Below are 13,221 nucleotides of genomic sequence, written 5' to 3'. Positions count from 1 at the left end.
ACCACGGCTGCCCTTCTGAACTCAAGTATATCACCATCCTCAGGACGGTCATACAGTCACTCTGTGTGTATTGGGGCTACTGATCAGTGAACTTCTTTGTGGTACTGCTAGAGTTAACTTTTCCCTCTTGCTCACTGTCTAGCTGCTGACTAAAGTGCTGATCAACCCTCCTATTTTTACTGGGCTATTGGTTCCACCCCTTTGCCTGAGCTTTAGGTATTCTAGTGTTTGCTAGTCCTAGTGACGGTGTGCTTTTTCTGTCTGTCTGCTCAAGTACAAACTCTGCCTATTTACCAACTCTGATCTTCTGCTGCCTGCCCTGACCTCGGATTTGTTTTATGGATAAGCCACACAAACTCTGTCTGCCTTGATCCTGGTCTGTCTCCCGACTACGAATATTGTCTTCTCCTTTGGTGCTTTGCACCATTGTCTCTGACTCCTGTGGGTCAGCTGCCAACTACACCTGGACTATTCCAGGGGGTACAGAGGCCTGGTTGGGTTCCTGCAGCGAGGTCCACATCCCCGTATGGGGGTTAAAGCGTGAATACCAGTGAACTGCCAAGACAGTGCCCTGAGGTTTAGCCCAAAGTCAAAATGGTTAGTCCACGCCCACTGCTCATTGCAAGGATGAGCCTTGTACTGGCCCGCAATGGAGAGATAGCAGAGCATGTATTCCTTCAATGTCAATGAATGGAAGATATGTAAACCTCCTACCCATTCCTCTTTTTTCCCAACCATCCATAGTTGGCTTTTTTGAAGAACTTATACAGGTGAAACTCGAAAAATTGCAATATTGTGCAAAGTTCATTTATTTCAGTAACGCAACTTAAAGGGTGAAACTAACATATGAGATAGACTCATTACATTAATATCGTATTATAAGGTGAAGCTAATATATGCAATAGACTCATTACATGCAAAGCGAGATATTTCAAGCTTTTACTTGTTATAATGTGGATGATTATGACTTACAGCTTATGAAAACCCCAAAGTCACAATTTTGAGGTACCCTTTGCTCAGGGGGTATGGATTAATTAGCTGACTAGAGTGTGACACTTTGAGCCTAGAATATTGAACCTTTTCACAATATTCTAATTTTAAGTTGCATTAATGCAACTCCTTTTAAGTTGCATTACTGAAATAAATAAACTTTTGCACGATATTAAAATTTTCTGAGTTTCACCTGTACCAGATAAGGGGACATTAAAGGGACCGCCAGGACCTTTGATTAATGGCCTAGTCTTGGGATAGGCCATTATTGTATGATTGCTGGGGGTTTGACCTTTAGATCCCCATAATCAGCAAGAAAGCCGTGGCCTCCCATGTGTGTGGTCAGACAGCCGTGGCCCCTCATTGTTTATTCAAGCACAGCCAAATACAGTATATACAAATTTGTCCATGCCTTGAACTGCAGCTCCTTGAAATGGGCTGAGCGGCAGTAGCAGATGCAGCCACAAGGTTATAACAATACCATTAGCAGCTCACTAACAATAATTGCTACATCTTTGGCTACTGATGCATTGTTCAAAATACTAGAATGTAAATCAATCCAGCTTTTGCCATATTGGAGACAATTAATAAAGACTGAGGCCCATGTTGCCAGTGGTGTCCACCTTTTGTTTTTCCAATTGTTGTATAAGTACAAGTACAACATTAAAGATACTGGGAGTTGCCAGGCCTTGCTGAGAGTTGGAGTTTTGTAACTGCTGGAGAGCCACAGGTTGGAACCTATTGAGTTGGAGAATCCTTTCAGATGAAAGCTCTGTAAAATGATGTTATACCTTGAATTCATCTCCGCACATTTGATTTTTTTCAGCTCATCCAAGAGGCTTTTATTCTCTTCCTTCAACAAATTAATTTCATTGGCTGCAAAAGGAAAAAAAAAGTTGGTAAGGCGTTAAATCTGAATCTGTCCATTGCACATTCGCATTAGCGTTTCTATTCCCACAAATGGTACAGCCACACGGTCAGGTTTCCTGATGCAGTTTTGGAAGCCAAAACCAAGAGTGAATTAAAAAAAAAAGAAGAGAAATTGTATGTGTCCTTAATCATTTCTCTCCTAATCCACTCCTGAGTTTAGCTCCTAGGAAACCTGTGCATGTGGCCAGTGGCGTAGCTAGAAATGACTGGGCCCCACAGCAAATCTTTGAATGGGGCTCCCATCCCCCAGTAATTTTTTTCGCAACCCCTTCCTTTCATGCAACCCCCATTCCTGTGGCTAGTAAGGATCACTCTCTCAGACCAGGCCCGGCAGCTGTTCCATCCGTTTTATACACAGTCTATACTGTATATAATTTCATTGTGTAATACTGTTGAGGGGGCCCTGACAAAATCTTTTAGTCCTCCTCCTCCTCCTGGATGGGACCCCATTCTGGGTCAGGGCCCCAAAGCAGCCGCTTCCCCTGCTTCCCCTATAGTTACGGTCCTGCATGTGGCTGTACCCTTAGGCTGCCATAGATCAAATCTAACTTGTACTGAATTCTGTGAAACCCAACCGTCTAGACTCTAGAGGACAGTAGAGACCAGAGAATATGCATTTCTTGAAGCCTGGGGGACTTGGTGACTAATTGACAGCCTCATAGTTTGCAAAAAATTGTTGAAACAGACATTCTGAGGTCATACATCAGTTCTTGGATGATCTCACCACACAAGGAATGGGCCAGGTGAACAAAAGGTTTGCATAAGATGAAAGCTAAACATGCATTCAGTCCAATATGTAACTCCTTATGACTGGACCTTATCAGAGAATTTACACTGAAAACTGCAGGCATTTATTATTTGCTATTTTGGGTTTATACATAGTGATTATTGGTACAATCCAGGCTGATGTAAAAGCTGTACTGGCAAAATCATTAGACAGACAATAGTTCCTATGCAGGTGAAAGTCGAAAAATTAGAATATCGTGCAAAAGTCCATTTATTTCAGTAATGCAACTTAAAATTAGAATATTGTGAAAAGGTTTAATATTCTAGGCTCAAAGCGTCACACTCTTGTCAACTAATTAATCCATACCCCCTGAGCAAAGGGTACCTCAAAATTGTGACTTTTGGGTTTTCATAAGCTATAAGCCGTAATCATCCAAATTATGACAAATAAAGGCTTGAAATATCTCGCTTTGCATGTAATGAGTCTATCGCATATATTAGCTTCACCTTTAATAAATGAACTTTGCACGATATTACATTTTTCGAGTTGTACCTGTACATGTCGGGTTGTGATATGCGCATGGGTGGTCATAGATGGATTGAAAATTGGCAAGTTGACCCAACTTAAAGGGGTTGCCCAGGATTAAGAAAATGACCTTTTTTTTCTGTGCCACACCTGTCCACTATTTACCTCAAGTGATTTAATTTTCCGTACCAGACACACCTCATGCATAGGTGTGGTGCTGTTTCTAGAAGAAAACAGCCATGTTTTACTAATCCTGGACAATTCCTTTCAGCTCTAGTCATCTTCTCCCTATATGGCCTGATTTCCTCATTGTCAGCTGAGTTAGAAAATGTGTGCCCTGCCTCAACAGCTCAGTACTACATCCCATAAAACCAATCAGGATTATTTTCCTATAATGCAACCTCTTGATGGTCCAGAAAATGTTTCTCATGTTTATTCATAAACAGGATTTAGAAGAGAGACAAAAATGAATCTAGTGGAGGGTTCAAGTTCTGAGAATGTACTCACTTAGAGACGAGATCTGCTGAAGATTGTGGAAGTGACAGTTTTCGAATTCTTGTTGCTTCTTTTTTGCTAGTTCTTGGGTCACTGTGCATCGGTCACACAGGCCGGCCCTTAGTCTGAATAAACAAACCAAAACATGAAAATCTGATGCTAAGCCTTAATAAGTATATTTCTTTGTTTAATGTAAAAATGGATATCTATGCAGAGAGCACAGAGGTGAAGGAACAGGCCTAACACTTGAAGTACTGATGAGAAGGTGAATGAATAGCAAACTCACCTGTTTTCAAGCACCTTAATGTTTTCATTCAGCACTTTTTGCTGTTCCCTTAGTAAGTGGTTCTTAGAAAATAGCTCCTCAATCCTTTGTGAGTCCCTAAAATCAATTTAAAAAAAAGATAAAACTGTTACACTGTTAGCTAACAGCTCTATACCTATCTAATCTATATACCTATAACAATATATGTATGAGATTGAGTTGAGTTTGACAGATTGACAACGTATAAACTACTAGTGGTGCTTGATCAATTATCACATAACCAAGGTTAGAACCAACAGATTTGGTTTAGGGCCTATCCTAAGGGTGTTATCGTGGCAGTCCCCTGGAATAGTCTCTAATTGACAGCTGAACCATGGGGGTCATATACACCAATGCAGGGCACCAAGGGGTAAGGCAAAATAGTAGTCAAGGACAGGACAAAGTCAGGGTTGGCGGAGTACATGCAATACGGAAACCAGTACAAGGTTAGAGCAGACAACATAGGATCGATACGGAGGTCAGGCACAGGTCAGGCAGTGGAGGGTTAGAATACAGCAAACGGGCAGATAGTTGGTACACAGGCAGACAACAGAATACAACACACCTTTGCAGGAACCTAGAAAGCTAAGGAAGCTATTGCTCAGGCACCCTCCCACAGAGGAGGGTGTGTTAAGTACCCCAGGGTTGCTCATGCACTGGCCCTTTAGGAGCCAGAGGGAGCACACTCCCTACGGGAAGAGGAGCAGGGAACTGTGTACAGGAACAGAAGGCAGTGAGAGGTGGGTAAGGGCCACCAGGTGAGGTGTGTGTGTATATATATATATATATATATATATATATATATATTTATATACATGTACACTTTAAAGGATAAGGCAGAAGTCTGGATGCACTCTTTTAACTGGTATAAAATTGACTTTATTGCATTATTTGGTGGCACAAACTTTTTCTGCCGCCATTTTGACATCTGCGATGTTGAATTCAGCTCTGTTTTTTTCCAATAAGAGGTCTAGCCTGTAGTTTTGTGTGTATGTGTGTGTGTGTGTGTGTATATATATATATATATATATATATATATATATATATATATATATCCTTTTTTTGTATCTAAAGTTTTTTTTAGGAACCATAATGGGAGCAAACAATATGCCTGCAGTGCACTTTTTATTAGGTAGAGGGAGCAAGAGGGTTGTTTTAAGTCTCTGACTGTACTTCAGTTTTTTATTCAGATAGTAATAGTGTTCCCCTTCCCCCATGAGAACATTAGTGGGATCTCATAAATGAGTGAGGTATAATAGCTGAGAGAAATAGTGGGGTACAGTGTCACTCACCGACACTTCTCCATTGATAATTCTGTGAGCTTTGCTTGCATGCCTGAAAGAAAAGAAGACACAGTTATTAACTTCTAGTTAGAAAGTTCAAATGATTTTTCTCAGTAGAGGTAAAAATAGCAAATAAGAACTGACGATAGACATGAAAATTATGATTCAAAAACATACATGCTAGTGTGTTTGGCATACGCATAATCATTAATGCAAATCAATTACCAGTATGTTAAACGTGTCAGCATATGGTTAGTGAATGCCAAATATACACTCTCTCATAATTACACAATAACTAGAAACGATCAGTTGAAAAATTTTTAAGCATGTCCTAAATTTTTTTTATGGATTTTGATTGATTGGGTCTAATTATCTTCATTGATGGTCAAATAATTTTCTTACATCATTTCTAAATTGGTTAATTTTAAAGGTCATCCATATTAAAATTTCCAACATTTTATGGTTTTCAAAGTCACAGGCGACCAACCTAGATGGCAGTGAGTGATTTTGGATGCCGTATGGCAGGTGAGTAGCCGTTGTAGAGGTAGAAGTCTGTAGCAGATTTTCTTGCATGTTTATCAAAGGAGTGGTTAATAATTGGAGTAACAGCATTGAAAGGACACACAGAGCATTGCAATTCTCCTCATACTATTCATGAGGAAAGTTATCGGCCATTGTAAGGATCTGTTCCCGCTGGTCTTATGCTCTGTTCATCAGGGGTTATATTTTTGATGGCAAAAGTAAAGTAGTCCTCAGCCATGCCGTCAGGAATACTAGAACTGCGACGGAGCCCATTATAGGTCAGTAGGATCCATCAGGATTGTTGAGATCCATTTGGGAACATATCTATCATAGATGTTGTTGCTCTGTTATGAAAAGAAGCCAAATGGACAAATTTTTCATTCTCAGACAGAACAGTATAGTTCTTCATGATTGAGTAAGGCTACTTTCCGGCAGAGGATCTCAATACTGGAATTAACAATGCAAGTGTGAAAGTAGCCTAAGATTTCTATGTCATACTTTTCTTTATGTTTTTTGAATGGGGATCACAGAATGTAACTCATTGATACCTTAGTAAGAAGTCTCGGTGCCCATGGACCCACTAGAGCAGAAAACACTATCGGGGTCATTTATCAAACTGGTGTAAAGTAGAACTGGCTTAGATGCCCTTAGCAACCAATCAGTCTCCACCTTTCATTTTGGACAGCTCCTTTGGAAAATGAAAGAAGGAATCTAATTGGTTGCCATGGGCAACTAAGCCAGTTCTGCTTTACACCAGTTTGATAAATGACCGCCTATGTGAATATAATCCACAGCAACCTTCCTTAGTGTTATCTTCTTCTGTCAAGTTATTAAAAATTCTATTCAAGAATTTGGTGTCTTATTGGTGCTCCTTGGGTCCACTAGAAGGTCTCATCTCTGATCCAGAATCTACCAGGACATAATATTATTAATGTTTAATAGGTTATTTGTGAATCAGCCCATAATAGATATATCCTAGTAGCAAGTTCTTGGCCCCAAAGTCACCTTCAAATGAAGTTATCTTCTACTGGACCTTTTGCTGAAGCTTGGACAAACCAGGGTAAGATGTGTGACAGCCAAAGTCCATGGTGTACAGTGTTAATTTCTTTTATAAGCAAGTATATTGTTCTGTGATAATTTTGTAGGATTTGCCCATACCCGTTTTATGGGGTAGGTTTTAGAAGACAACTGTTTGTTTTACAAACCTTGCCAACTTTCTATAATGATTACTTTAGCTTCCTTGTTTATAATATGGGCAGTCATGTGTTATCCAGCAACAACTTGTATACCTCCGGTGTTTTAAACTCTCTGCCACACACATTGCAAAATGTCTGCTCATTAACGAGAAAATATTCAGTGCCCAACGACTTGTGACACGTGACAAACCTGTCTGTCAGGTTTCGGGCTTTTCACAATCTGAACAGCTATTTGCACTTCAACTTACACTGTGTTTCTGTTGTTTGAAAATGTGACATTGAAAGAAGTCCCAAATACTTGTTAACTTCCATGTACCTTGGTCTGGTTGGAGGTGATGAAACGTCTGGTCACACGTCACAGATGACATTGGGTTATAGGGATTAAATTACAGTGTTGTTCCCAAAATCAACAAGACATAAACTAAAGAAAGACCTATCTATGGTCATCTTCAAACTGCCCTAAGTGGACCCCGGTTAAGCTGGGAAAGATCATTTGACCTGAGAGATGTGTCTGTAGCACATTTGGAGTAATATTCTCACTATTCTCAAGGACATGTGGGTGGAAGTACCACCATACTATGCTAACATCTCAACCAGTGTTCAAATGATTACCTAGAACTTGAAGAGATTTGGTTCTACACTACAAATGAACTCATAAACTTTTAGAGGATCTTCATGAAATGAAGTTCATATTGCTCTAGATCAGTGGTGGTGAACCGTTCAGAGACCGAGTGCCCAAACTATTGCAAAGTGCCAACACGGCAATTTTACCTGAATACTACAGTTCAATAGTATATCTTCCATGTACTTTCTCATTTAGCTATAATAGCCTCCATAGACTTTTTTCAGGGTGCGGGTGCCCATAGAGAGGGCTCAGAGTGCCGCCTCTGGCACCCATACCATAGGTTCGCCACCACTGCTCTAGATCCTAGTTAAGTAACCAGTGGGGATTTAATGGCAGATCGCTGACAGGTCCTGGGTAGATTAAAATGCCTAAAGCTGACCATACAATAGCCGTTTCAGTTTTCTAAATGACTTGTCTTTAAAGGGACTATCTGAGATAATTAAAAATCTCAGAATACCTTTACACTGTCTTAAAATGCAAAAAAACATGATATAGTCACCTGTTTCTCCAGCACCGTTCTCTGCAGCTCTGGTCCGGTACTCCCGCCCATCTTTGCTTATAAACAGCAGCAATGAGGTGCCTGAGTACGTCACGTGACTTCTGATGCCAATCTTTGTCCTCAGTGGTCTACAGCTGAGGACAGCTACTGGCTGCAGCAGTGACTTGCGGAATCCAGGCATGTTAACGCTGTGGCATCTGGCGGAAGTTCTGGACCAGCGCTGCATCGCACACCGCCAGAGAAACGGGTTAGGATATCATGGTTTTTATTTTAAGATATTATAGGGTTGTCCAAAAATTTTTATTACTTCAGTCTACTCCTGCAATGGTTGGTCTGAAGCTTGTGCAAGATTACAACTCCATAAGTTATAAAGACAAATTGACAACCTGGTTTTCTATAGAAAGGGTGTGAATCTGTGTTTGGCATAAACAACTTTAAAAGTATTATCAACATCTACATCTGACAAGGACTGGAAAAAAACTGTCCAACAGATCAGATGAGATATTTCATAGATCTACCTAGTGGTCAGTGTCTAACGCTGTCTTCTGTCTCACATAAAAAGGGTGATTTACACCAATAAGTGATCAAAATCAGTCATTATGGATGACAAAAATCACTAGTATGTGGACAGCTGGAAGCATCGGTTCATGTCCAGCCGAATTCTGGCACTAATGCCGGAAACAATCCCGCCAGGTCCCATTACAGTGAATCTGGCCCTTTCCGGATATGCCGGATACGATGAACTCTGGCAAGCTGCTCCTCCTCCCAAACAGCCTGTCAGATTATTTTAACGCTAGTGTAAAACTAGCCCAACTGGGGCTGCCTCGTCTTGATTCTGTTATAAAACTGACTACCTCATCCTTCCCTGATCTGATGACTAAAGGTAGCCATACAAGGTTAATCAAAATTGGTGACTTCAACCAAAACCACAGTTCAGTGGGTGAAATTTTACAATAAACAATTGTTATCGGAAAGAAGTTGCTGTGTTTCGATTTTTATGCCCTTTCTACGAAAGAACATAGGGGGTCATTTACTAAGACCGGCGGTCTAAAACGCCTATATCTGCTGGTGAGTCCGACGAAGATATGAAGAGGCGCCGGCATTTACATAGCTTCGGCACATCCAGCACCAGTCTAAATGACTTCTCCCATATACATACATGTTCAGCACAGCCAAACATGTATATGTATTCAATGGGGAAAGGGGAAAAAGCTGCTGCCAGACACTTCTGGGGACAGCTTAGCTCCCAGAAGAACAAAAGGATCGGATGTAAAGATTCGGGAACTCCCCACAAACATTAGACTGTTGACTGAACCCATCAGTTTCTGAAGGTTTGGCTAGCAATACACTAATGTGCATGGGGGGCCTTGAGACTAGACAGTCTGTTGCAGATCAATCACAGTGACTGATGCTGGGTAAATACATTTGGTGCAAATTTAAACTAGTCTAATTTTACATCACAAATTAATTGGCCCAATTTTGGCGTACATTGTCACATCTTAAGATGCCCCACTCCAGCTACCTCTTGTTGGACAAGGTGAAAAAAAATCATGTAATAAATTTCATGCAAGGCATGTACACCAAATTATGGGTGTAAATTCTGGCACATTTTGATTTAGTAAATCTCCTCCATTATTTCTGTCAAAATGCTTTTCGAATGTTAAGCACCTTATAAAAGAGGAACCTATGACCTAAATATGGTCTTTTCTTCTCTGTCTGAAAACATTTTTAGCAAATCCTTCATAACTGCACCATGTTATTACTACAGTAGATCTGTAGCTCACCAAGGTTGCCTACCGTTACCAGCTCTAGATGACACATTCTGAACAAGGAACTGCCTGTTCTAGAGTGCGAGAGCCTTGAAAGGTTTTAGATGAAACATAGTGAACATCTGCCAGGTTCTAGAGTAGAAAAGACACTTTTCCTAATCTGGAATACATTTGTACAGTTCTAGACTAATAGTCTTCAACTAGCTGTTGCGAAACTATACGGGTACGGCCACGCGTTCAGGTCTCTTGATACGTATTTTGGAGACCTAAATTAGGTATGAATCATAAAAGGAGAGAAAGTATTAGGGGGAGACAATATTTCTCTTTTTTTACCCACTCCTAGTTTTGGCTTCAAAAACTGCATCAAGAAACCTCAACTTGTGGCTGTACCCCAACTCCCTGCATGTCCCGACAGCTGAAGGCTGTGACTGTCAATTTTTCCTTTTTATTTCTTTAAAGGGCCAGTCTAGTTTTTGTAAATTTAGCAAAATCATTGTGTAGTGAAAAAGTATGTAGCGGTAATACATTTTGTTTTTCCATTTGCTGGTTTTCAGTGTATGGGAACATTCTTACATTTTCTGTTTGAACAAGCTGGTGAGGGTGCCAACACATGGCAGCAGTATGAAATAGTATTTTGGCAATAGCACCTGCAACCTGATGGATTCACTGAAACGACTGGCACACATGTAACACTCCCTCATATTTCCATTAATGTTGACCGGAACTGACGGCTTCCATGGGGTCGGAAGACCGTTTGTTGTGTACCGGAGTTTCCCAAATTTCTCCTGACAGGTGAACAAAGAATCAGGTTGCTGGATTCCAACATTCCCGATCCTTTTGTTCTCAGTACGAACTAGAATCTGCCATAGGCCATTTCTCTTTCAGAACACATGTATGCTCGGGCCAAACCAAACGTGTATGTCTGTGTGTGCGTGTGCGTGTGGAGGGGTTCAAGATGAATAGATGTTGGCTGAACAAGTGTATGGTCACCTTCAGTCCATTATACTAAAGATATTGGAAGGCGTGCTTTGGTACTTTACTCTCTATGTAAAATACAGGCAGAAATCACTCCAAGCTGTAACACACACAACATATTAGAACACAACGCGTTTCAGTACAACTTTTCTCTTGTTAGTCTACTGTACTAAGAATATTGGAAAGATTACTCTACTTCAAGACTTTTTCTATGCAAAATACAGACAGGATTCCCATCATGCAGTAACACAACGTGACATATTAGTACTCAATGCGTTTCAGTCCACCTTTCCTTCTCTTAAGGCCTCTTGCACATGAACGTATTTTCATTCCGTTTCCCTTCCGTTTTTTTTGCGGACCGCATGGGGAACTATTCATTTCAATGGGTCCGCAAAAAAAAAAAAAAGGAAGGTACTCCGTGTGCATGACGTTTCCGTATTTGCGTTCCGCAAAAAAATAGAACATGTCCTATTATTGTCCGCATAAGGGATAAGGATAGTACTGTTCTATTAGGGGCCAGTTGTTCCATTCTGCAAAATAGGGAATGCATCCATTTTTTGCGGACCGCAAAATACACACGGTCGTGTGCAAGAGGCCTAAGGGCTCATTCAGACAGCCGTATGCTGTCCGCAAAAAATTCGGATCAGTTCAGTATGTCTGCAAAAAACGGATTGCCTTCCGCATTTTTGCGGACCCATAGACTTCAATGGGGCCACGTCCTGATTTTCACTGACAAGTGTAGGACATGTATTTTTTTGTTTTGTAGAGCCATGGAATGGAAGAAAAGGGCCCCATAGAAGTCTGTCAATATTGTAAAGAAATATTTATTTATTGAAAGTCAACTCCTGAACTCTGCTTGCTGTTAGTGAATGGGAAGCAGCAAATCAGTCCAGAACTAATACTTTTCACAGCTGCAGATCCGTTACCGTTGTATTCAGTATGTACAATCTTCTGTGAGCTAAAGTCTGAACTCTAGACTGATATATTTTACCTGCACTGTTACATTGTAGCAAACTATCAGGCCAGGACAGAGATTTTGTGGCGCTGATAAATTTCACTCATAGAGGATTGTCTGCACTGGATACAATTCTAAGAAATGCTGAGCTGCGGGGCTGTGAGGGCACACTGGGGGTTGTAGTTCCTCTTCAGCTGGAGACCCACAGGTCAAAGATGACACTTTTTGGAGAAGTGAGAATGTTATAATAAACTTATGAAGCAATGTAATAACTGAGCATCTGAAGCCACAGAAACCCCAGGCTCCTAACAGCACGTGACTGAGCGGTGAGACATGTCTCTTCATGAGCACTTCTCCTCCGACCTGTCTGAACGCACAAGAGAACAATGCAGTCTCACCACTGGCCTTACTCGTCTAACCAACACAGCTCACTGCACTCTCTTTCCCAGGACATTTTTCTCAAGGTTCTTTAACGTGTCTCATCCTGTCCTTGGAAGACAAGACAAATCACTAATATCGCCCGTGGCCTTGGAGATGATTCTAGAAGTGGTGAATGAGGTTTATACAAAGTTTGTACAAAATACAGTATAACAAAAACAAGTATTATGAAAGGGAATTGTAACTGGCTGCTTTCCCTTTAATGGAGCTGTGCTGCATTTTCCCTCCACATTGGGTGCCTGGGGCGTCGCTTTGGAGACTAAGGCCTCAGGCACACGGCCGTGGCCGTATTGCAGCCCGCAAACAGCGGGTCCGCAATATTCGGGCACCGGCCGTGTGCTCCCCACATCACGGAGCTGCGGTGTGGAACAGAGGCACGGAACCCCGCGGAAGCACTATGGAGTCTGTCCGTGCCTCCGCACTGCAAAAATGTAGAACATGCTCTATTTTTTTGCGGTGCGGACGGATCACGGACCCATGCAAGTTGAATGGGTCTTGATCCATCCCGGCCACCGCACAGAGGTTGCCCGTGTATTGGGGACCGCAAATTGCTGTCCCCAATACACGGAACAGCCGCACAACGCCCGTGTGCATGAGGCCTAACACAGTAATGGGTCAGTAGCATGGAATCAGTGCTGTAGCCTCTTCATTCCTAGAGTTGGTTAAGGCCCTAAAAGTCAGACCCCAACTAGTCCTAAAGTGATGTCATATCCCAACAGTATGCCATCACTTTACAAGACAGGAATTGCTCTGATGCTTCTAAAATAAAAAAATGAAAAAACTGCAAAAAGTCTTGGTTTAAAAAAAAATTATATATACAGTTTTGTGTATACAGCTGTCAAATTGTAATGCAGTCATGTGTTACTCTGTCCCATCTGTCCCCCTTCTAGGTATTCTACAGAGAGTAGAAAAAGGGGCAGACGGAAGACTTGACTGCAGGATCAGGCTATGATAGAAGATTACTCATGAAAACTGTTTGCTAGGGCCT

At 41.3% G+C, this 13,221-nt stretch overlaps 1 protein-coding gene across 5 annotated transcripts in view; it reads right to left on the bottom strand.

Annotated features, from left to right (window-relative positions):
• The window catches only part of RBBP8NL (RBBP8 N-terminal like), a 43,569-nt gene that overhangs the window by 16,420 nt on the left and 13,928 nt on the right, over positions 1-13,221 (bottom strand). For all 5 annotated transcript variants that reach the window (XM_040434967.1, XM_040434966.1, XM_040434971.1 and 2 more), the window contains exons 3-6: positions 5,264-5,306; positions 3,954-4,049; positions 3,680-3,792; positions 1,782-1,866 (exon numbers count right to left, since the gene is read on the bottom strand). In XM_040434967.1, coding sequence (XP_040290901.1) covers positions 1,782-1,866; positions 3,680-3,792; positions 3,954-4,049; positions 5,264-5,306 — 337 coding nt within the window. The remainder of the gene's footprint in view (positions 1-1,781; positions 1,867-3,679; positions 3,793-3,953; positions 4,050-5,263; positions 5,307-13,221) is intronic.

Source organism: Bufo bufo, chromosome 6 (assembly GCF_905171765.1).
Source record: "Bufo bufo chromosome 6, aBufBuf1.1, whole genome shotgun sequence".
Taxonomy (NCBI): domain Eukaryota; kingdom Metazoa; phylum Chordata; class Amphibia; order Anura; family Bufonidae; genus Bufo; species Bufo bufo.
Note: the sequence above shows the minus strand (reverse complement) of the source record. Positions and strands in the feature narration are given on the sequence as shown.